This window comes from Aristolochia californica, unplaced genomic scaffold (genome assembly GCF_029961685.1).
Source record: "Aristolochia californica isolate CCGP_79_NKW_82.1479 unplaced genomic scaffold, dmAriCali1.0.hap1 SCAF_14, whole genome shotgun sequence".
NCBI lineage: Eukaryota > Viridiplantae > Streptophyta > Magnoliopsida > Piperales > Aristolochiaceae > Aristolochia > Aristolochia californica.
The window spans coordinates 23,725,042-23,749,019 of record NW_027181815.1 but is presented as its reverse complement, the minus strand read 5'-3'; the positions used below and the strand labels follow the sequence as shown (position 1 = coordinate 23,749,019).

The 23,978-nt window shown below is 38.3% G+C and overlaps 1 protein-coding gene across 2 annotated transcripts; it reads right to left on the bottom strand.

Annotated features, from left to right (window-relative positions):
- Positions 1 to 6,060: 6,060 nt before the first annotated feature.
- On the bottom strand, positions 6,061 to 22,160 carry LOC137949565 (auxilin-related protein 2-like). Of its 2 annotated transcripts, none has more exons than XM_068795643.1 (8): positions 21,116 to 22,160; positions 18,056 to 19,634; positions 16,983 to 17,115; positions 16,658 to 16,755; positions 16,475 to 16,540; positions 16,205 to 16,294; positions 9,108 to 9,284; positions 6,061 to 6,513 (listed from the first exon to the last, which is right to left on the bottom strand). In XM_068795643.1, the coding sequence occupies exons 1-8, from the start codon at positions 21,754 to 21,756 to the stop codon at positions 6,475 to 6,477; spliced, it is 2,823 nt and encodes a 940-aa protein (XP_068651744.1). In that variant the 5' UTR covers positions 21,757 to 22,160; the 3' UTR covers positions 6,061 to 6,474. The 2 variants fall into 2 exon arrangements, with proteins under 2 accessions (XP_068651744.1, XP_068651743.1); XM_068795642.1 differs by lacking the exon at positions 6,061 to 6,513 and adding an exon at positions 6,528 to 7,341.
- Positions 22,161 to 23,978: the final 1,818 nt, after the last annotated feature.

Genomic DNA, 23,978 nt, shown 5'->3' with positions numbered 1-23,978 from the left:
ATATATGTTAATTGATCTTCAATAGGAATGTATTCTATAGCAAGCACTCATGATGCTATGAAATTCCAAATAAAATTCAAATCCAACTCGATACGTTTAGAATTGTCATGATGGACATGATTATCAAAAGTCAATGGAGAAAACCCTATACATCCAAGAACAAAATGTAAAATATTTTGAATCCAAATTAATTCTATAGCAGCTATGGCCATGTCATAATTTTCAGCCTTTGTATTAGATCTAGTTGTTAGAAGATGTAATCTATTTATAGTGGCATTGATGTAAAAGATCTTTCTTTCTTATCCCTTTTTCACCCTTCTAAGGTAAAGGGAATTGATATAATTGTTGTACTTTTACACTTATAAATAGATGTTAAGAGGGAGGATTAGGGTATGCTTTCACAACCCTAATCCTGTTTCCCACCTTCTCACTCTAACCTCTCAACAACCGTCCATCTCTCTTTCTCTTTCATCTTTCTTCTCACTTCCCTCTTCTTCTTCCTCTTCGGTTCTTCTTCTCCTAGAGTGCTTTGATCTTCATTAATCATCATGGGATTCTAAAATCAACATGGTATCAGAGCAATGATTTTAAGATCCCAATTCTCACAATTAAAGTGTTAATTAAACAATTTTCATCAGCATATCAAGTTGGAGTTTTCGGTTGAGCAAGGTTGAGCAACTTGTCCTTATTCAAGATAAGTATCCTTCTTCTTCTTTTTAGATGACTATTGATGGTTAATCTCGTGAAGAAGGTTGGAGAATAACTATTTTCTTCATCTTTTTATGAAGATTAAGTGCTTCTATTTCATATGAATCAGCATAAGTTTTTTGGTTTTCGGTTCCCTCTCATTCATGCAGGTCTCGATTAAGGAGCAGTTTTTATACCTTGATGTTGTATTTGATCTTTGTAAAAATTATTTATGGATCAAACATAGTTGTTTCTTTACTGAAACCATGGTTTATTATACTCAATAGCATGATTAAATTCGTTGAACTGCCCCTAGAAGACTGTTGTCCTTGGATATTTTTCCTAGTTCTCCTCCAATGATAGTTTCTTGGTTGACGCAAGGAAGGAGATTTTCTTTTTTTTTTTTTTTTTTTTTGGCAAGATGGTTGATGGATTCAAAAACATTTAAGTCCTTCTAATTTGGATTATATTATGATATTTCATACATAAAATAATCAATAGACAAAGGAAAGTAGAGACTTAGATTTTTTGATACATGTGGTGCATGTGCTTAAAAAGGAAAGTTTTCTTCTTTGGATATATCCTGATTTTGAGCAAGATTTGATGGTACAATTTGATTTTTTTATTGGATTTGGAAATTCTTTCTTGATTACGAATGATATGAGATTTATTATAGATTGCATGGGGGAGCACGTGGAGTGATTTATTCTATTTTAAGTGCATGCATGAGTTGAGTTTTTGGTTTAAGTTTCGGTTTGACTTCCCGTCTCTCTCGGTTTGATACCTTGCATAAGGTGTTTATCATATTATGCTTATTTTTTAGTTGATATAATTTATGGCTGAGGATTATGTGTGTATGGCTGGAAAGAGTGAGTTGCTTAAGATCATTAATATCCCCTTAAGAGGATTATCAAATTATTTGATTTGGTCTCAATTTGTCAAGAGGTTCCTTATAACTCGAGATCTCTTAGGACACTTGACCAAACCATCTCCACCCGTAGATGAGGAAGATAACTCTTATAATAAATGGCTCAAAGATGACACCCTTGTCATCAGTTGGTTGATAAATAGTATGGAAGAACATATTACAAATAATGTTATCCACCTTGAAATGGCTAAGCAAATAAGGGATACTTGTGCAAAACTATACTCTAGTACCGAAAATTTACAAAAATTGTATGATGTCTTTCAAACAATACTTAATACAAAACAGGGGGAGAATTTGCATGAGTATTTGGCTCGATTTAGAGGGCTTATTCAGGAATGGAAAATTTATCAACCTTACTCTACTGATATTTCAGTTCAAGAGAAGCAATAGGAAGCTTTAGCAGCTTCTATTTGTTTGGCTAATATTTAACCGTATCTAGAGGTGGCAAAATCACAGCTTCTCAGTTTTGCAGCTTTTCCATCCTTTGATGATATAAGTGTCACATTGCTTCAGATTTTAGGTCCCTGTTCCACACCTCATGTTGAGATATCTTCAGCCATGTACTCTAGTAATAGGGATACAAATTCAACTAACAGAGGTCGTTGTAGAAATTATAGAGGTGGTAGAGGAATAGGTGGTAGAGCAGGTTCAAACTCTTCAAAGATTGATAACCGTGAGTGCACGGTATAAATCATTTGGTTGACTGATGTTGGAAACATTAGGCAAACCGGATTGGGTCCAAACAAATCAAGCCTCGGTCAATAATGATGAAAAAATTAAGAGAAAACCAAGTCACAAAAAGGGAAGAAAATAATATCAGATGATGCCTTTGAGTTGTTGTGGAGGTTGAAAACTATGATGGTACTCACACCCACATCTTCCTCCACTATTGTTGTTGCTACTACAATCTCAAGCATGGTTTATGCCTCTTTCTCTACTCATATTGGATAATTGATTCTAGGGCCTCCGAGCATATCACAGATAATGTAAGTCTTTTTGCATTACTTTCTCCATATTTACATGATAAATTTGTTTCCATTGCATATGGATCCCAAACAAAGGTTTGTGGGATGGGATCCATCTCCATTATACTTACACTTCACTTTAATGATGTCCTCTTTATTCCTCAGTGTCCATTGAATTTATTGTTTGTAAGCCAATTAACCAAGAAGTTTAATTGTTCCATTACGTTTTCCCCTTCTTCTTGTGTTTTTGGGGATCTAGTGAAGAAATGGGTGATTGTTGGAGGCCATAAAAAAGGGGGTCTCTACTACTTAAATTTGGCCCTAGTGACTGCAACTTCCATTTCCTAGACAGAGGCATAAGAATAGCACAATGAACTAGGGCACCTGTCATTATCATCACTCAAGCACTTGTTTCCTTCTTTATAGTCTCTTTCAAATTTGAATTGTGAGGTATCTCAATTGAGCAAACACCAAAGAACCACCTACTCTCCTAGGGTTGAAGTGTTGCTCCTTTTTCCTTAATCTATTATGATGTGTGGGGACCCTTTAATATTTCCAACATTTCTCAAACTAAATATTTATTACATTCGTTGATGATTTCACTAAAGTGACATGGTTATTCTTACTTAAGGATAGATATGAAATTCTTTCCGTTTTTAAACCATTTTATTTCATAGTCTCAAATCAATTTAGTCATAAATTGCAAGTACTTCTCTCCAATAATGCCAAATAATATATGTCAGGGGAGTTTCAAACCTCATGTAAGGAGAATAATATTATTCATCAAACTTCATGTGCTTACACGCCTCACCAAAATGGTGTAGCTAAAAGAAAGAATTGACACCTCTTTGAAGTGGCTTGTGCTCTTCTTTACTCTATAAATATGCCCTACTTTTATTGGCCACATGCAAGTTATTCTCACAGCTTGTTTTCTCGTTAATAGGTTGTCATACTCAATACTCAATAGTAACTCTCCATATTCCTTAGTATTCCCTTGTGAGAATCGATTTTCACTTCCCTTGAGAATCTTTTGTTTTACTTGTTTTGTACATGCCCCATCTCCACGTAATAATAAGTTAAATCCTGGAGCTATTAAATATATGTTTTGGGTTACTCTCGCACCCAAAAATGATAAGCATGGATGGCCACCTGCGGCCACAATCCAACAGACCTTGTATGAGGCAACACGAGTGCAGGGAGAGCCACCCTTGGTGGTGCCTTTGGCGTAACCGTAGATGTTCGCATTGGAAACGAATGTACCACTGGCCGTCGACAGAGTTTGGCAAAGACCCAAACAGAGGTGTACGACTACCACTCCACAAGTTTAAGGATCAGTGGAGACGAAATGCTGAGAAGGGTGCGACGCGAACGAAGACATCGATGACCAGAGAGGGCTCGAACTTCGGTGGCATTGCGGCTAAGGCTTCTAGCAGACGGCTTTGTCTTTGTTGTTTCCCTCGCTAGCATGATGGAGGAGTTTATTACTAGACTTCTTAGCAAAGCCTATAGGCCCACTACCTACAGAGGATAGGAGTGTATCCAACATCCAGCATGATTCATTTGACTAGAGTATAGAGCGATATCTTATGGCTAGGAGTCATTTTACTCACATTTATATTATGCCACTTGGGGCTCTTGGAAGAGACCACCAGCTTCAGAAGGAGTGTTGGAAGATATGGTGGACTACTAATTTATATAGAACGATCCTATACACCATTTGCAGCAAGTTGGACATTCATGATGTTCTCTCACCCCCAACTTGAGAGGGAGTGTTGAAAGATGAACCCAAGTCCAAACGACCAAGGAAAGCCCACAAGTCCAAGTGTGTGGAAGATGGACCCAAACCCATAAATCAATGAGAAAACCCAATAGACCCACACAGTGATGATAAGATGGTAAATAAAGAGTCATCTCATAGAGATGGTATTAATGTAATTAGTTTAAGTTCCAGGAGTATAATTGTAATATTACAGTTTTATCAATCTATAAATTGAGCTTCTAAGGGAGAGTTAGGACATGAGTCCAAAACCTCTTTTCTCTCATATTTCCTCCCAATGAGTCTCTTTCTCTTTTTCTCTATGAGCTAAATCCATGAAGTCTCAAAAATCAACACAAGGTCTTTTTTCATTTCCTGAAACCTCTAACCCTATTGTGCCTATTGATGCGAACATCTTTTTACAACCCCCAAAAGCATTGGCCAATACTATACTTGTGGTGTCTAAGGATCCCTCTAAGGTAAGTTCTCCTTCTTCTCCTCCTATTTTTTGTCTACCTTTTGATACTGGGCCCATTGCTCTTCTTAAGGAACCTCGGACTTGTACTCACCATTTACTTCCACCCTATATCTAACTTTGTTTCTCACCATTGTTTGTTTCCCACTTGTTACCACTTTTTTTGCTTTTATTTCTTCAATATTTATTCCTCCGTCATATCATGAGGCCCTAAGACATCCAAGATCGAAGGTGGCAATGGCAAAGGAAATGACTGCCTTATATAAGAATGAAACTTGGACTTTGGTTCCACTTCCTCCCTATAAGAAACCTATTTGTTGTAAATGGATCTTTGTCGTTAAACATAATCCAGATAGTTATGTGGTCCATCTCAAAGTCCATCTAGTAGCGATGGAGTGTACTAAATGTTATGGACATGATTAAAATGAAATTTTTCCTCCTGTAATCAAATTAAATTCGATATATATTTTATTATCACTTACTATTAATTCTTCTTGGTCAATATATTAACTTGATGTGAAAATGTTTTCCTCAATAGTGATATTAAGGAAGAGATTTACATACATCAACCACCTCGTACCTTTTTTGTCTACTAGTTGTCTTCACTTATCAACATGGTTCTTCAATATATTATTGAAATATTGAAATAAACCATATTTGTGTGTGCTAAAAAAGCTCGTATCTTAAATATACCAATTACATTGTCAGAACTAAGGGTAAACAACATAATTTTACTCCTTGTTCTAACAATTTCTTTTTTTGATGATGACAAAATGAGAAGATTTAAGATTTTTCACTATTTTAAATTTTTTAAAATAATAATGATCAAATTCTTTTTTTTTTCTTTTCCATTGGGTTCCAAATATACCATAAATGCTCACAATTCGAGCCATTTAAAAGGAAAGCAACAAACCCACATTTCAGAAATCACAGACAAATCCAAAGATGAAGATTTAAGCTTTCTACAACTCACTGTATTCAGCAGTCGGATTTGCATGAGAAAAAAACAGCAGTTAGTGATATTGAAACTATTTTTGAATTTCACTATCCTGCGTCTCAATCACATTGAACAATCTTTTATATAACGCCAATGCATTGAGACTTCTATTATTTCTAACAAAGCTAACCATCGTTGAGAGTATCTGGCTCTCTTCACCATTCGGTAACCTGTTTAGGCAAATAGGTCCTTTCAATGAATAACCAAGAAGATACCTGGAGATTTCCTGAAAATATAGACATCATGCATGACTTCTCCCTCTCAAATAGATCCAAATTTCATATAAAACCAAATGAGGCATGGCAAGACAGCAACAACAACGTTGGCCGGCATGAATTCAGTCTCAACTGTTTCAACGATGCGACTGTAAATCACCTTGGAAAAAAAAAAAACGAAAAGAATAATGCAAACTCACAGATATAACTCGATGGGATAGGCCAAATGAAGCAATGGACACAGCCATCCCCCAGCCTGCTACCTAAACTCTACATGTGATTCAAGTAATGATTGATTTTCCCACATACATCAATTTACACCACAGCCAAAGAGATGAAAGTCCACAACGGTGGCAGAACAGCCAGAGCATTTTGTAGCTGTGTCAGAATGGGCATTTGTCGATCGGCAGTCAATAAAAATACAGTTTTCCACAGCAAAAGCCTCAAGGTCCTAGAAGAGCTCCTCTGAATTGAACTTATTCCAGGCTTCCTGAGTATCATACAACAGAAAAATATATGCCAAAAAAAAATTCAATTCTGAAATTCGAAACGTACAGAGATCATTTTGTAGGTCTCAAAAGCTGTTTTTTTCCACATTCTGATGTTTATGCATAAATTAAAACAGGTGGAGATCATATTGCTGGGTGTTTCTATCACATTATATAATTCATTAAAACAACCTACTCAACGACATAGAGAACTAAAAGAATAAAAAACAAAAGCCAAAAGCCAAAAATCTAAAGAAAGGGTACTGATGGGAAATGATAAAAAAATGAACAAGCACCAGAAGAATTTTTCAACTAGGAACGAGTTGTATGACTGCAGTTTCTAATTATGATATGAATTCCTAATGATCCTGCTAAGTAATTAGCTAGTAACTAGTGCCAAATAATGATACCTCCAGTAGGCAAACCAGATAGTTGTGTTTCCAGTATCTTAAGTTCTTTGATAATTACTGGTGGATCCCTAGCCTCTCAAATCTAAGGAGACTCGATAATTGTCCAAACAAACATGAGGCACTAATAAGGATGGGCACCAGGTTATCCACGTATCGTGTATCATATCCCACATAACAGTATACTTGCCTTCCACAATCTCAATGAGAAACCTATTTAAAAATTATTATTAACCTAAATCATGACAAGCAACATAAAAAATACATTATATGCTTCCATTTTGAAGACCATCATTTACTAAGAGTTACCAAACAAATTCGAAATTTTTAACCATCCAAAAATGGGAATCCAAAAACTTAATTTTAGTACAGCTCCCTATTTGCCTCTGAGAGCATTTGGCTGCACTTTCGTGGATAAAAAAGCTGCACACCATACAAAGGAGACTTTCTATCAATAAAGTAGTCTGGCTTCACCTCTTTACAAAAGCTAGTCTATCAAAAAGAGCTACGGCTTTCAATTACAAATACTTCCATGTTATGAGAACCTCCTAAAACTACGTGGGTAAACCAAAATCACATCATCGGAAACACTAATTTTGTAAGAGTTTTTTCTTTCATGAAAAGAGGTGTCATTTCATGTATGTTCTCTACCAAAGTAACAAATACGAACAACTCAATGTAACTGAAGTGCACCCATTTCCTAATTAGATATAATGAATTATAGGAAATTGATTTCACTTGTTTCTATTCTAGGCTTTCCCTCTTACATGTTCTTGGTCAATCTTTTTTTTTCATGAATGTCACATGGTCAATGTTCATTTCTTATATTTCATATTTCAGATGATAAAACGAAAAAAAAAAAGGAATTGTTGTGATTAATCTAATATACACATTATTCCATCAAAAAATCTAATATACACTAAGATTCTTGAAGAGAACAACAGTTAGCCACAGCCAACCTTGAATGTCACACGTGTATATGCAGACAGAGGAAAAGAAAAGACAATGGTCACTCAAGCCTAGTGCCACAATATCATTGAATTGAAGTGCCATCTTATGAGTGTATATGTCCTGTATGGGTGGAAGGGGCAGTACCCATTCTGGAGGAACAGACTTTGTTGTAAGTGAATTGCAAGATGGCAGTTCCATAAATATGTCAATGACCCAAGTAAACCGTAGCATATTTTACCATATCCTTGTTTATCTTTTGCCATATATGAACCCTTGAAATCCAATACAAAACATTGATAGATTTCACCATATCCTTGCTGTATCAGATCTGTCTAGTGAAAATATAAATAATAAAAAGTAGAGATTATGATAAGCAACATGTTTCAGTCATCATGTTACTCACCTAAAACTCCAATACATGTCAGTTGATAGGTAACACAATTTGGTGATAAAATATGTATATATTTATTTATTTTATGTATACATAAATACATATGTACTTATAAATATTCATAGATACATATACACTAATTTGGCTGTATAATGTAGAATAATCCTATTCAAACACAATACAGATATTTTTTTAACATATTACAAAACAGATATTTAGTTGAGTATCCCCAGAAAAATAAAAAGAAGAAGATTGTTGAAAATCCTTTGATAATGGACTTTCTAGCACAAAGTTGCAAATGTTTTATAAATATGATAAGAAAACTCAAAGAGCAATTGTTCCATCTTTCTTCACTAGTCCATGTCTAGTTAACATGTTCAAGAATTGAAGGCCATGTAAACTGAAACTATACATTATACATTGGGTCTTTGGTTCAATGGTCATATGGGGGGTTGGGGGGGGTGGGTGGGTTCAAGTCTCACCAGGGGATGGCGGGGTTTGAATGTGTAATCAACATTTAAAATATCGAGGACCTACATTGTACCAACAGATGTACAATGTCCTAAAGGTGTCAGACTTAATCCATCTACTAACTAGTAACTCCAAAAGGATAAATGGAAAAAGAAAAGGAAAATATCTTTTATTTTACACATATCTAACTGCCCATTTAAAAGTTATAAATTGATGCCTGCTTCAGTTAATAGAGACTTAGGCATTTATTTAATGAGTAAAATTTATATCAATATTCAAAGTAATGTAAATTCATTTAAAAAAAAAAGTTACGTAAATTATATCCAAACCTAGTAAACTACATTAAAAGCAAATGATATGCATGAAGAGCACAAACCTTTAGGAGGTCAAAAACCTTTTCTGCAACATATTTCTGCTGAAGATTTGCTCCTTTCTGTTGCACCTTGTCAGGGTGAATGCATAAGGTCGCTTTTCTATAAACTTTCTTTACTGAGGCACCAGTAATTAGATCAGTCAAAGATACAGGCTGCCAACCACATTCTGGCCAGAGAACCTACATAATTTCATAGCAAATTTTCACATTTGAGAATTTTTTTTCAAATGCAGAAAAAACAATGAAGAAGCTTCCAAGTCTCCAAAGATGAGAAATATGAGTAGGCAATATTCATAACCTGCGTAGATGCATTCTTTGTGAAAATATACCTAAGTTAAGCCACAATTGCATATAAAGATACATGTGAAAGGATTAAGCTGATGAGAGAAGACAGATCAAAGCAAAAGACAAGAACATGGGATAACTATTTTTACTTGAATGAGGTCACAGTGATGTCAAACTTTATGTTTGCTAATTGTTGGAGAAGATTCATTAACAGGAATAACTTGGCCATCAGGGAAGTCAAATCCCACTTGTCCTTTTCAGAGGTATAATGATGAGATTATTCAACTTTTTTTGGGCTTTTCAGCTTCTTGGAAGCATATATTGAGATCGGCTGGCTTGACTAAAACAGGTGTTACAAGTCCCTGTCTAGTTGAAAAATATCTTTTCCCCTCGTAGCCTGAGGACCTTCCTCTCCCCTCTTGATGTATATTGGCATATATATTTATGAATTACTCATCATCTCAAAGAAAAAAAGATAACAGTCATCGGCAAATCAGCTCACTTGAACCGAAACTAACATTATTCCAACAAAAATCTGACATAAATAGCTCAGTATATCAAAAATAAAAGTCAACTGGAAATCAGCTCAGCTCAACCAAAATTAACATTATCCCAACAAATAAAAACTGGACCAATCAAAATCAAAATCTTTCAAGAAATTCTAATTTTTAATAAGATCCAGATGAGAATTTTCAGACCATTTTTAAGACGCTTTTAGAATATTGTTTTTGTGAGAGCCTTGAAAGATTCTGTCCATAAGTTATCAAATTAAACAATCCAGATTACCATAGAACATTTTTTTTTAGCAAAGAGATATTTTATTAGCAAAAAAAAAAAAAAACAGAAAAACAAGCTAGAAGAGCGCACCCCCTACAATCAGGGATTGGAGGGTTCCATTTTTAGCAAGAGAATCAGCAAACGAGTTTGCTGATCTTGGGGTGAGAGTCCAATAGCTATTACATGGGGGATAAGATCAAAAAATTTGTGAAGAATATTCCAATGATGCCATGGTGGAGTAGAGGTAGTAGAGCACTAATTGATGATAACCAACGAGTCACCTTCAATAATGAGGGGACTGTTAAGGTGGCACCGGAAGAGGAGGAGACCGTGATAAAGGGCGAAGAGCTCAGCTTCTATAGAATCTGCAGTCTCCATAGGTCCAAAAATAAGTGAGGAGGGCTCGGCCATCAGTGTCCCTGATGACTCCAGCAAAACCAGCAATACCAGGGCATCCCCTAGCACTCCTATCAAAATTTAGCTTAAGGAAACCAATGGGAGGAAGGGACCAGGCAGTGTTAATTGGCGCATGACGGCAGCAAGTCATGGCAGCAATGGTCGACCAGTTGAGAAGCAAGGAGGAGCTGATAAATCTGAATTCATTTCTGATATGAAGCCAGGTTGAATCTTGCTGACAACCCTCTCAGAATGGCTGGCTTTGAAGTTGAAATGACAGTTATTACGTTCCTTCCATATGGCCCATAGCTGAGGAGATCAATATCCTACCCAGAGTGGGGAGGAGGGGTCTTGAGCCGTCATCATGGTAGTGAGGAGGTCGTTGGGAAGGCATAAATGGAGTCCCAAGTCAATGAAAACGCCAGACCAAACCCACCAAGAGAATTGGCAGTGAAGGAGGTGATTGGTCGTCTCTTCAGCAGCATTTCAGAATGTACACAGAATAGAAGGCGCGGTGTTGCCCTGTCTATGAAGATGTGAGGCTCTGAAAATTCTATCTTTAGCAGAACACCAGAGAAAGAATTTAGCTTTGAGGGGGGCGCCAGCTTCCAGATGCATTATGTGTCACTAGGATCCGCCGAGGGAAACCAACCATTGATGAGATGGTAGGCAGAAGGAACAGTGAAGATGTCATCCCTTTCTAGATGCCAAATGACGGATGGAGATGCATCGCAGTAGTTTGAACAGAAAGGAGGCCAGAGTAGCCTCATCATCATTGAGTCTACCGCAAAAGAAAAGGTTCCAATCGTTTGGAGGGGACCATGAGGAGGCGATGGTGGCATTGGGTTGATAGCTGATTTGGAGGAGAGGGGCATCAGTGTTGCTGAGAGGACCGGAATCACACCACCAATGGGTCCATAAAGCGAGACTTTCCCCATTTCCGACTAAAAACCGGGACCCCCTTCTCAAAGAGGCCAATTAGGGGGAAGAAAGTCCTCCAGAGGGGGGATAAATTTTGGCATCTACCTCTAGCAATCCACCAAGGCACAGACCACCCCAGATTAGATGCAATCATAGGCCTCCATATAGCATTAGGGGTGGCATTGAATCTCCATAACCATTTGATGATGAGAGCTTTGTTGATACTATGCGTCTTCCGAATGCCGAGGCCGCCTCTGGTTTTAGACAAACAAATATCGCACTATTTGACTAGGTGGTCCTTGAAGCCAGTTTCAGTGCCTCTAGTCTTAGGTAATGCTTTGGCTGTCATTATGTCATGGGTAAGTTTGGTGTGTGGAAGTCTCCTGGTCCTCCACGAATGAGGTTGCTTACTAACAGAGATGACCACAGAACATTGACCTATAGAAATCCAAAGCAGTAGCCACTTTTCTTTTCAGTGATCTACTGTGATTCTAAAGATGCTTTAATTCATTAGTCATGTGAAGGCAATGACAATGAGAGACTGCTGTAAAAGAATAAAATTTCCAACCAATTGATCCTCTGTTTGATATTTTGGTCTTCAGTTCTATCCTCACTTTTTTTCTGAACTCAGCATACATGTCTGCAAATAGTTGGCCCATTGACCAGATTTTGAAAACTTTTGGAAGAATGAATAGCTCTTTAACATTTATCCTCATTGCCATAATGGAAATTAAAAAACTGACGCACCCCCAACTAATAATGCATAGACCAAGATTTAAGACCTTTTTTTTTTAAATTTTGCTGAATTTTATTAAAATAAAAGCTCAAACAAGCAGATTACAAAGGGGGGAAGTCTTCCCAAACAATAAGAGATTGCTGAGAGGTTCAGAATTTTTCCAATTTATCAGCCACAAAATTGGCTGATCTAGGAATGAGATTCCAATTACAATGAATAGAGGACGAAATGTCAGTAATACAATCAGTGATATGCCACGCCACAGGGAAGAGCTATCTTTTGAACACCATCTGATGACAATCTTTGAATCTCCTTCAAAAGCAGTTTGCCACAGAGACGGTCCTTGAAGATTTAGAGGCCAAATAAAAGAGCACTCACTTCAACAGTATTTTGTGTGTGACTATGGGGAGCACACTCACTGGTTCCTGACTCTGCGTTAGAAAGGTAGTTTTCAGGTTGGGGATTTCTCAAAGGTGAAGGAGGGGGAGAGTCCATTATCTGGGGGATGGCTTGAGGGGTGTGAGGGCTGTGGGGTTGATTTATAGGAGGGCATGTGGGGGTCACAATGGTGGTGGTGGTGGTGGTGGTGGTGGTGGTGGTGGGGGGCGGGGGGGGGGTGGGGGATGGGGGTGTGAGAGGGAGGGAAAATGAGGGTGCGGTTATTTTTGGGGTTAAGGCAATGATATGAACCACGTCAACTCATGACGAAACCTGATACCAAATCTAGAAATCGACCCCAAGACCTTTCAAGTTTGATGGAAACCACGACCTGTTGCTTAGCAAAGCAAGAACCTTGGTATGGTAAAGACGCCACAAACGGGGATAGAAGATCCGTTTGATAAGTCGTTTTGAACGCCACAAGGAAACCTGTTCGAAAAAGTTTCTTCAAGAACTCAAGAAGAATAACTCACAATATGAATAAATATCAAAAACCTTTAACTATAATCCATGCACAAGGTCCTCTATTTATAGTGGAGGACGTCGTTGATTCCTAATTACATTCAAACTCTAATTCTTAAAGATAAACTTATCATGATAAGATAACTCAATGTAAACTAGAAATCTAACATAACTCAAACTCTAACTCTCTAAGATAAGAATATCCTGAAAAGATAACAAAATCTACTAGAGATCTAATATAACTAAAATTTTAACTCCTTATGAGGACTCTTCTTGGCATCCCACATTCTCATGGTGGGTCCCACCAGCTCGTGCAACCATGGTGGGTCTCACATTGTAACAGAGTAAAACCAGCCCACATCCTCATGGTGGATCCCACCAGCTCGTGCAACCATGGTGGGTCCCACAATATAACATAGTCAAACCAGCCTTTGTTCACATCAGGCACGAGGGTGGATGGCAGTTGGGGCCTGGGATAAATTCTGGCTGGAATAATTTCTATGGTGGGTTGAGGTGGGGGGGAGCCGAGGGGAGCCATCCTGATATCACAGTGATGTCCCAAGGGGAAGCAGGGTGTGAGAGCAAGAACCGTAGAAGGCTCTTGCTGGGTTCCAAAGTGAACAAGCCAGGATTGGGGGCTGAGGTAGGAAATTTTGGGCATATAAGGGAGGTGAAGCTCATCGACCAGCCATTGAAGAATGCTGGATTTGATGCTACTAGGGGATGTGCAGATTAAGATAGAGCGGGCCAAAATTTGCCACCCTTCGTGGAATAAGTTCGGAGGGATTTAGATGGTTTTGAAAGTTTTGGAGTGGAGAGGGTGTTTTTTTTTTTTTTGGAGAATAGTGGAGAGGGTGTGTTGGGACGTGGTGGGCTGGAGCGAGATTCAAAGGTGTTGAAATGGGTGGTTTCGAAGGGGAGGGTGGGGAAGGCCCAAATGGTGTCGCCGGAGTTGGGTCCTCCCCCTGCAAGAGTCGGCGCCGGAGAGAAGCTCTGGAGGGCTTGCGAACTCCTTCCAGCCGAATCCAGAGTTGGTAGCCTCTTGAATGTATATTCTAGCGAGCATTGAGGTGGCTCGTCGATGCATGATGTGGCACTCTCTTCGACCCTGGAAAGAGCTCACCGTTAGGAAGAAAATTGAATCCCGCAACCAAAGTTCACGAATTCGATTGGCTTCTGCCGTTACCCTTTGAAACTGGAGAAAGAAACTCTAGATAGCTTCCACAGGAATGCAAACAAAGGACATCTTCGATTCGACGGTAGAGGAGATGCGGATCACCTAACCGAAGCTCTAGACGACTCTTTTAACTGTAACTTTGTTCTTTCCGTAGCTGAAACGGAAAGGATGATTTCTCCCCTTTCGCCGGGAGATCATCTTCCAACTGGCGTCGAAAACTTCCATCAGAGGCTCAGGAGTCTCGTCGGAAGGAAGATCTAAGAAATCCAAGCGTCTAGGGGGATTTCTTCCGAGACCGGAAGAAGGAACTCTTCCGTGTCTACTCAGCGAGACGTATTCGTGCCGTCAGAAAAGGTGGTTGCGACCTTGCCGGAGGTCCAACGTCGTGGGTTCTGGTCGCCGGCCGTGGGGATGGTGACCGGTGAAGGGTCATGGGGATTTGAGTTCACACCTGTGTGCTCGGGCATGCAGAGGCCCATTCCGAAAATGGGATCAAGATTTAAGATCTTTTTTACAGCTTTCATGTAATTCCTTTGACATCTTAGTATCACAAAAGCTTTCAGAAACTTTTCACTAGCTGTGCACGTAAGATCCACCTTATGAAATAGAAGATTCTGCAGGTTACTGGTCACATTGCCCACAGGTTAATCTACTCAAATTTCAAGTCATACTATGGAGTTCCATTTCCTAAGATTGTGTTGTATGTGCTTTTCTATATATGGTTTTAACAGAGAAATAGAGTTGGGAGAGCGAGAATGCAGGAAAACTTTCCATTGATTGATTGTTTACAGCTACACTCAATACAGTTGACAGCATCAGCTTTATATGCAATTCTCACTACACCAAGTTGCCTCATTGTGCCAACAATAGCATTCAACAGAAAGCACAATCCACCGGAAACTTCAAACATCAATATAATGCAGTCAATCTATCTATACGATTAATCTAGTAAATACTCAAATGTGGAAGAAATAGCAGAGGAATATGAGGGAGAACATCGCAAAAAAGAAAAGCAGCCTATTATCAGTGATCTTCTAATTTTCGGAAAGTTGCTCACTTACAGTATGTCATTTTCAGAGAAGCCAGCAACTATCCATGTTTAGTAATAGCTTAGTCCTCTATCAAGAAAATTCTTTAGGGGGAAGTCTTCAGTTTCTCTGTCTTCTATATTCTTAACGGTAGTTAGTTGTTCTTAGGAAGTCTGATGTTGATAGGTTTATGATTACCATTTTCTTTCCTCAACTAGCTCCTGGAATACCCTTCCATAGCTAGTTGTTTCAATTCAGAGTCAAATTTCATTGTAATTGGAAAGTTTAGTTCTAGGAAAGATCTCTTGTGGCAATTTATCTTGTTCCAACAAGCCGATGACTGAGATTTATCATGAAACTCATTTGTACAGGCTACCAACAATGAGGGTCTGCTGCATCGTTGATCTTTTCTTTTCTTTTCTTTTTTTTTTTTTTAAAGGAGATACAATTGTGAAGGCTTAAAAAGGTGATCTTTTAAAAAGGCTTGAAAACCAAAATCTTCTTAAAGTTGAGATAATAACGGCCAGGTTACTCAACGTTCCAGTCTTGTTTCCACTACTTCTTGTACTTGGTCCCATGTTCTTAGATCAGCCAATTTGGCTGCTGATTTATGTGCCAAATTGGGTCCTTCCCTGCAACCTATTGTTGTTAGGGAAGGTCTTGATGTACTCTTTTTCTTTCCTTCATAATAAAATCATCATCATTTCAAAAAAAAGGGTACAATTATATTCCAACAAAGAACATCAGATGTAGAAATTTAATAAGCAAAAATTTATGAAGAACCAGAAAGTTGTAAAAATAAAAAAATAAAAAATGAAAAACAGAACTTTCAGAAACTACAGGTGATGCATATTGGTTAAAAGCTTAGACAGGAACCTACATATTGCAATGTTGATAGTAAGGCCCGCAGGTTGCCTTCCTTCCCAGCTGCCCATCGTTTAATCTCAACATCCAGTGTTTCAGCAATCCTCTGAAATCAGTCAAAACCAACATCATAAAACCCAAAATAATTCAAAAGGAGGCATACAAACAATACAATAAACAAAGTGAGAAAATGTACATGTGCAAGAAAAGGAAAAAGAAACACTCGCAATAAAAAGTAAAGTAGATGTTCGGGCTAGTGTTCCTGTTTGGAAATCAAAATGCATACATGTCTCTCAGCCTGATCTCTTTGAGTTTGAATATCCCTCTCATTCTTCTCTGCCAAAGCTTTTTTCTGCAAGTTGAAGTAAAAAAAGTATAAGACAGACCAAATTTGGCATTAATTTAGCTGAAATGCAGATAATTCTTCAAAGGAGAACATCAAAAAATATGTTGACATAAAAGTATTTACTGCACGCTCAAGTGTCCTTTGGTGTCGTTCAAGTCTAGCTCTTCGTCTTTCATCATTCTCCCCTTCTATTTCTTGAAAGTCCTCCGATGACGGAGCAGCTTTTACAAGAAAAGATAAGTTAAATCAATTAGAACCACAAGTTGACAAAAGTCAAGGGACAAGTTAACATGTTACAAATTAAAAAAGTTACAAGTAAATTATTAAATTATATAAAATACTCTTCAAAATAAATAATTACAAGCAACATGACAACCCTGTAATTATTTACAATATTTTAGAGTCAAGGACAAGAGCTCACCAAACGGCTTTATTAAAGATAACTCACCACCAAATATTGAACTCAGATCATCAACAATATTGGTTGTGGAAGAGGCCTTCCTCATGCTGGAGGTGGTTCCAACAGATGTCCTCCGGACAGCATCTGAGCCTTTACTCTGAAATTGTGTATCAAAAGGATCCTGATGCATCAGACAAATATGCAAATAAGTTGCTTAAGATTCCGGAGCAGAAAGAATGTAAATAACGAAACTAAAATTAAAAAAGTAACTAAAAGCAGATGTTAACAACCAGAAGCAAAATAAAATAGAACAAAAAATTTCAAGTACTGAACAATCCAAAGCTAAATATCAGAACCCTTTAGAAGGATGAGGAAAAGAGAAAAAGACAACCAAGGTAGACTTTATTTTTTTTGTAAAGTAAAAAATATAGATGTAGCATATATTAGAAAACAAGATTTGCTGGATTTTACTGAATGGTAGCTGCACCTCAGTGGGCTACTCTAACAGTTAGAGATTTTCCTCAGCAGATTAAGCAAGGATTTGCGGGTCCTAGCATGGAAGGCCAGAGATGGTCATCCTATCAGCCTTCGAAGTCAGAAATTAAGTCCAATGACGTTCAAACTTAAAAATTAGCTTAAAGAAATAATGAATGTAACTTCTGTGTAATTCACATTACATTCTAGTTTGCATCAAGAGCTTGCACTAAGTCATGCACGCTATAAAAGCCAATGCCAATTCAATGCTACTTCTAACATAGAAGACTATCATCATTTAGAGTCATCAAGAGCTTGTATATCTTTACAGCTAAATATTCATGCAATTTCTACTAAGAAGCACGTTTTTTTCTTTTCTTTTTTCATGTTGGTTGCACTGCCCAAACCCCAGTGAGACATGAAGTTTAGACCTCACAGAGGAAGACCCCTCCCAAAAAAACGCACCTTTGAACCAAAGGCCCAATGCAAGGTAGCAGACCTTTTTTCAAATAACAGAAAACTAAAAAAATAAATCCTCTTCAAATTGTTGGCATAAATATTTTTTTTCTAATTAGTAGTTTGCATAAATGATAAGTCAAGAAACTCCAAACGATGAGATTTACTGGTAAAAAAGCATTGATTCTTACCGAGGAAGTAGCTCTCTGCTTTGGTGCACTATTAGGCCGGGCACCCATGCTGAAAAATGACTCAAGATCATTGTCATTCTTCTGTTGCTTCTCTCTTGCAGCAGCTGCAGCTCTCTCTCGGGCCTCTGCCTGGGCCCTCTCAACAGCAGCCCGTTCAGCTCTAGTCCTCACTTCTGCAGCTGCCCTCTCCACTGCAGCCCGCTCACGGGCTTCTTTTTCTCTTGCTTCTCTTTCCATCCTCTCCTTTGCTTCTCGTTCTTGCCTCTCCCTAGCATCTCTTTCTGCTCTCTCCCTCGTTCGTTCTGCCCGCTCCCTTGCTTCCCTTTCAGCCTTCTCCCTCGCATCAGCTGCAGCCCTTTCACGAGCCTCAGCTGACGCCCTCTGGACTGCAGCACGTTCAGCTCGAATCCGTGCCTCAGCATTAGCCTTCTCAACAGCAGCTCGTTCAGCTCTTAGCCGAGCCTCAGCTGATGCCCTTTCCCGTGCTTCCCTTGTAACCATCTCAACTGCATGTCTGGCCCTCATCCTTTCTTCTCTTTCCTTTTCAACTCTCCTTTGCTCCCTCTCTTTCTCCTCGTGTTCCTTCTGCTCCCGCTCCCGCTCCCGCTCTAGCCTTTCCAGCTTTTCATCTCTATCTAAAGCATCTTGGATGGCCCTATCATCTGCATCTGATCGAGCAGAGTCTCTACCTCTTGCAGCCCTTGAGTCTTTTTCTCTTTCTCTAACTTCCTTTGCATGCTTAAATTTTGCTTCAGCTCTATCCATGGCTTCTTTCATAGCAGCTGCAGATGCAGCAGCACCTGAGTTTGCCTCCATGTCTTCCTCTCCTGATAGAACATCCAAATGGTCATCTGTTTGGGACTGAGGAGGTCTGCCCATCACAAACTCTTCGAGTTCATCTACTGAGTAAACAGGTGGGCTCTTAACCACATCTGGAGTCCTCTTTGGGGTGTTAAAATCTGCTTTTAAAACTGGTGGACGAGGCGGTGGTCTGGCAGGTGGTGGAGCAGTCGTGGGTTGTGTGAACAGTGGGATTTCAGATACTGTGAGCCAAATATCATCTGTTGTCTCCAAACTTCCATCTGATTTCGGAGACATGCCCCCATGTGGATTAGTTTCTGATATATTAGCATCCATCTCAGGCACAGCTCGAGATCCATTTCTATTAGCAGGTTTATAAGAATCTGATGAACCTGTAGGCATGTCAAACAGGGTCTGATTGGAGTCTCGATAAATATTTCCAGTTGAAGGTTTCTCAGCTGGTTCTGTTTTTGTAGGTGAAGAAAATGAATTTTGTATTCCATGTAAGGGGTTCTTCTCTTTCTTATTATTTGTAAGCCCATCAAAAACATTAATCTCATCAAAAAGTCCACCCCCCACTGATGAATTATCGGCTTTGGAGCTGCTGGAGTTACTGGGCTTAGTTCCATTTTCCGGTGGGTCAGTAAAAAGTCCTGCTGATGAATATGCTGGCATTGCTGTTGATTCTAGAACAACAAATGGATTATCTGTGACTGGTGAAGTTGAATTGGTTGAAGGAGCACTTGATTGGTGAGTTTTGTTTCTCTCTGATGTGCCTCTGTACAAGAAGCTCCAGTGTCACGACATGCAAAATTTTTGTGGCTAGGCCAGGGCCCATTGTGTACATCACTTGGTGAATAGAAACAGGTACAAATATGTGGGGATACACTAGGTAGTGAAATGGGGACAATGTATGAAAGGATTAACCACAAACTTGTGTTAGTTGTTTTGACTGATAGGCATATAAATAAACAAATCTAATGAATCCGGCCCTTTCACAGACATCCCAGTGAATCAAACATGTGAAACTGAGAGATAAAACATCTCAGAAGCAGAGCATGAAAACAACCTTCCATGAACAACTTAGACAGTAAAGTTACACCTAACCAAACAAGAGAGACAAACTACAAAAGAAGATGAGCAGAAATTTGAATAAAGCACAACGTATCAAAGCAGTTATTGATAAAAAAAATCCTACCGTTCAAAAAAATATAACATATATACATTAAAAAATATAAAATAAACAAGTACTCCACTGAACCATACAAACTACAACAACTACAGAGTTTGACGGTTTCACATTCCAAGACTTCCCTTTCATGTGGAAAAGATATATGGATTTCTATTTTGTTCCACAACACAGACAGACATCCAGCCACTTGGATATCAAAAGTTGCTTAGCAGTTCACCTATATCATTTCGCATGGCACAGAAACAGTTTGAATTCTACAATCATGTAGTATCCTGTACCTGCCATGTTTTCTTCGTTTTTGCTGGATGATGGATCAAATAAACTTAGAAAAAACAGTTTCAGGAAAAGTATAATGCAACAGAAAAGGACAGCATCAGCATGCTCACAAAGTAATGTTGCATTGCCACTTCCAGTGTCTTTGTACCTGTGTCCATAAAACCATTCAAATAAAAGAAAAGCCCTCTGACCTCTTCTCAGTGAAAACCTTCCAATAGAGTATTTTTTTCTTATTAGCAGTTCTGTATTTGTAATTCTTTCTCCCTAAAGAACAGAGATGCATTTTTTTTTTATTAGAGCATTGGACAGTGTCTGGCTATTAGGGAACAAGAACAGACATCCGATTTTCCTGAAATTTCTCACCAGGCACAGTGAGACTAAATTTACAATATAGTCTTGTTCAAATAGTTCAAACAAAGAGATTATATAGACATGATGAAAAACAGGAAACAAGTCAACACTCAGATTAGGAACCGACTGGCAGACACTATTTCCTTCAATGTGACATTGCCTTCTATAACTTTCTTTTGAATAACATAAATAAATAAATTTGAGGGAGATGAGCAAAGTCCAAATTTCCGATTCAAAAGAATGGTATAATTTTGATTAACTAATGAGAAAATGCGGTCGACTTATATAAGTAAAATTTGCATCAGTTTCATTTACATTCTGGAACATGACAACTATCCTCGACAAAAGTGAATATCATAGCGGTCTATCCCAAATGCAATATGATCGACTAGTTAGAGACAGAATTAGACATACAAATATACAGCTGATTTAGAATTTACCTGTTCTGGCTTCCACCAAAGCCAGGAATCAAATCATCAAAGGCTGACACCTCCCGCTCAGGGGCTCTCCTCCCAGTTGAACCCTTTTGCCCCAACTCGCTTCTCCCGAGATTCCCAAGTAGATCATCATACGCAGATGACGGATTGGCGGGGGCCGATGACATGGAAGCAAAAACATCATTGTACTTAACAGACGCCGAGCTATTCAAACCGGGGACCCCCTCAAAAACATCGTCGTCGTAGACTGGCTTATCATAAACAGGCAAAGAAGTAGATTTCGCACCGTCCTTGATGTCTTTGGAACCTTGAAAAACGGAATCGTAGCTAAAAGGCGGTGCAGAAGCAGAAGTATTCCGGCTCTCGGACGAACTCGTGTACCTAGGTGGACCTCCGAACACATCGGCGAAGCCGCCATAATCCTGGGCGCTAGTCTGACTGGAGAAAAGGCCCTCGTGACCGTCTAGAATGGAACCCGGGCCGGCGGGTGTAGAGCTCCAAGCAGATTTGGGTTTCGACAAGGATCGAACAGGTGCTCCCGATCCGATCCCCGCCGTTCCCGCCTTCGAAGCCGACATTGGAGCAGCTTTCCCCTGCGGCCGGAATCCGAAATCTCGCGCTAAAAGGCCCGGGAATTCGTCCATTCCGGCGACGCTCGATCGTCAGATCCGGACGGAATTTGACTTAAAAGGGCGAAATCCGGTCCCAGCACCCTAGATTCTGAAAGCCGAGGAAATTCCCAGCAGAACAGATCGATCTCAGCTTACACGATTCCGTCACCTTTATAAAGCGAGACACGACAAGAGATCGATCCCAGCTGGAACGACTCTCCGTACGTATTCAGAGAGAGAAAGATGAATACAGAAAAAAAAAATGGAGAGGATTCAATTGGGGACGCGAGGTGGAAACTATTCTCTGTCCTTTTGAACTGTTTTCATTTTCCTCTCTCTCTCCCTCCCTCTTTTAATCTACAAATAAGTAATAACGATCAATTTTTTTCGTGAAAAATCCTTCTTTCCGGCGTCTGCTCTCTCTGCATCGCAATCCGGACAAGAGAAACATATCCGGGGAAGATGTGGGAAAGTGTTTATGATCATTTGTGGACCCCAAGTGCATGCTTGTAATTTGCCAAATAATAGATAAAGAACCCAATGAAGAGGAAGAAGTCTTTCTTCTAAAGGTAAGAAAATTCTTACCAAGACAATTAAGACACTTCACAAGTTAAAAGTATGCTCTAATGCCATTATTCCATATTTCCTTCTTATGTTGCTCCATCAATACATTTGTTTCCATAATCGACGGTTCTCAAACTAATGCCTAAGAAATGGGGTTTTCTACCCCTGTATAATGTCGTCTTGATGCCTAAGTTCTTTTTTAAATCGGTTAGTTAATTGATTAAAAAAACTTAGTTATTTGTGTAATATTTTTCTTTATCGATGTATTTTCGAGGATCTATAAACCAAGTAAGTGATTTGTAGATGCCATGAACAAGGTGTTATTCTATCTTTTGGACAATCAAATTACTTCAACAATTGTCACCTATTGACAATAGGCTCTTCGATGGCACAATAGATTTAGACATCCTTCTTTGTCTTCTCTTTATTCTGTAGTTCCTTCACTGAAATCTATTTCTAGTTTGTCATGTAAAATTTGCCATTTAAGTGAACATCAAAGAGGTTTTTATCCTCGATTGAGAAGTCTTAGTGAAACTCATTTTTTCTTTAGTATGTTCTAATCTTTGGGAACTTATGAATGTGGTCAATATTAATAATTATATTTTATTATTTTTATAGATGATTCCAATCAAGTTACATCGTTACTTTTTATGAAAGATATATCTGAAATCCTACAAAATTTCCATTTTTTTATATACTATAACTTCCCCCTAATTCAATTCTAAATTAAAGTGTCTTAATCTAATAATGCCAAGGAATACACCTCTATAGATTTTCACTTATTTTATAACAAAAATAACATTGTCCCTCAAACTTATTGTGTTCGTACACTACACAGAATGGTATCAATGAAATAAAGAATAGACATATTTTGGACGTTGTTCATATTTTATTAAAGTATATGAATGTTCTCTACTTCTATTAAGCGTATGTAGTCCTAAGTGCCTATTTTCTTATTAACCATATGACATCTTATGTTCTTAATAGCACCTCTTTATATTCATTACTCTTCTTAGATGATAATGCATTTTTCTTTTCCTCCTGAAAATTTTGGTATTTGAAATTAATTGTTGGCCCAAGTGGCTTCTAAAGAGGGGCGTGGATTGTGATATTATAAATTAAAATTTTAGTGCTCACCACAAGATTACCACAAGATTTTAACACAAATTTTTTTTATCGATGTTCTCTTATTGGTATTCACTGCTCAAGAACCCTTAGTAAGAAAATTCTATTAATAAGCTCTATTAGCTGGAAAATTACACAAAAGAGATTCTGGTTTTCTTTTAAGCAACACGTTATGCTCAATACACGATTTTTACAAATCTCCCTAAGATTGTATAGTTAAATTCTAGCTCTAGCAAGCTTTTCGATCTAGATTTCAAGTTCTAGATGAACCTCTAAAAAATATGAAAAAATATGAAAAGTACACAGATAAAGGAAAACTTATACCTTTTTGCACAAGGGAGAATCAATCTTTTCCTAGTGAGATCCAAGGCTCCAATCTTTCAGCACTATAGAGAGTGTGGAGATGGTTGAATGACTAGGATGCAAGAGAATTCTTTGAGAGAGTTGATAGGCTTTGCAAAAACTAGCAATTTTATCTCAAAAGAGGGTTTCAATGATTTTTTCAAGCGAGAAAGGTATTGAATGCACTTGGATTTCAAATAAATACTTATCGAATGCACTAAAGC

What these genes read in the sequence shown, in the direction of transcription:
- LOC137949565 (XM_068795642.1), bottom strand. Translation starts at nt 21,756, where the DNA reads ATGGACGAATTCCCGGGCCTTTTAGCGCGAGATTTCGGATTCCGGCCG. An exon ending in TTTGGTGGAAGCCAGAACAG is followed by an intron (nt 19,635 to 21,115) that starts GTAAATTCTAAA and finishes CTTCTTGTACAG; the next exon opens with AGGCACATCAGAGAGAAACA. An exon ending in AAAGGACACTTGAGCGTGCA is followed by an intron (nt 16,541 to 16,657) that starts GTAAATACTTTT and finishes TTCAACTTGCAG; the next exon opens with AAAAAAGCTTTGGCAGAGAA.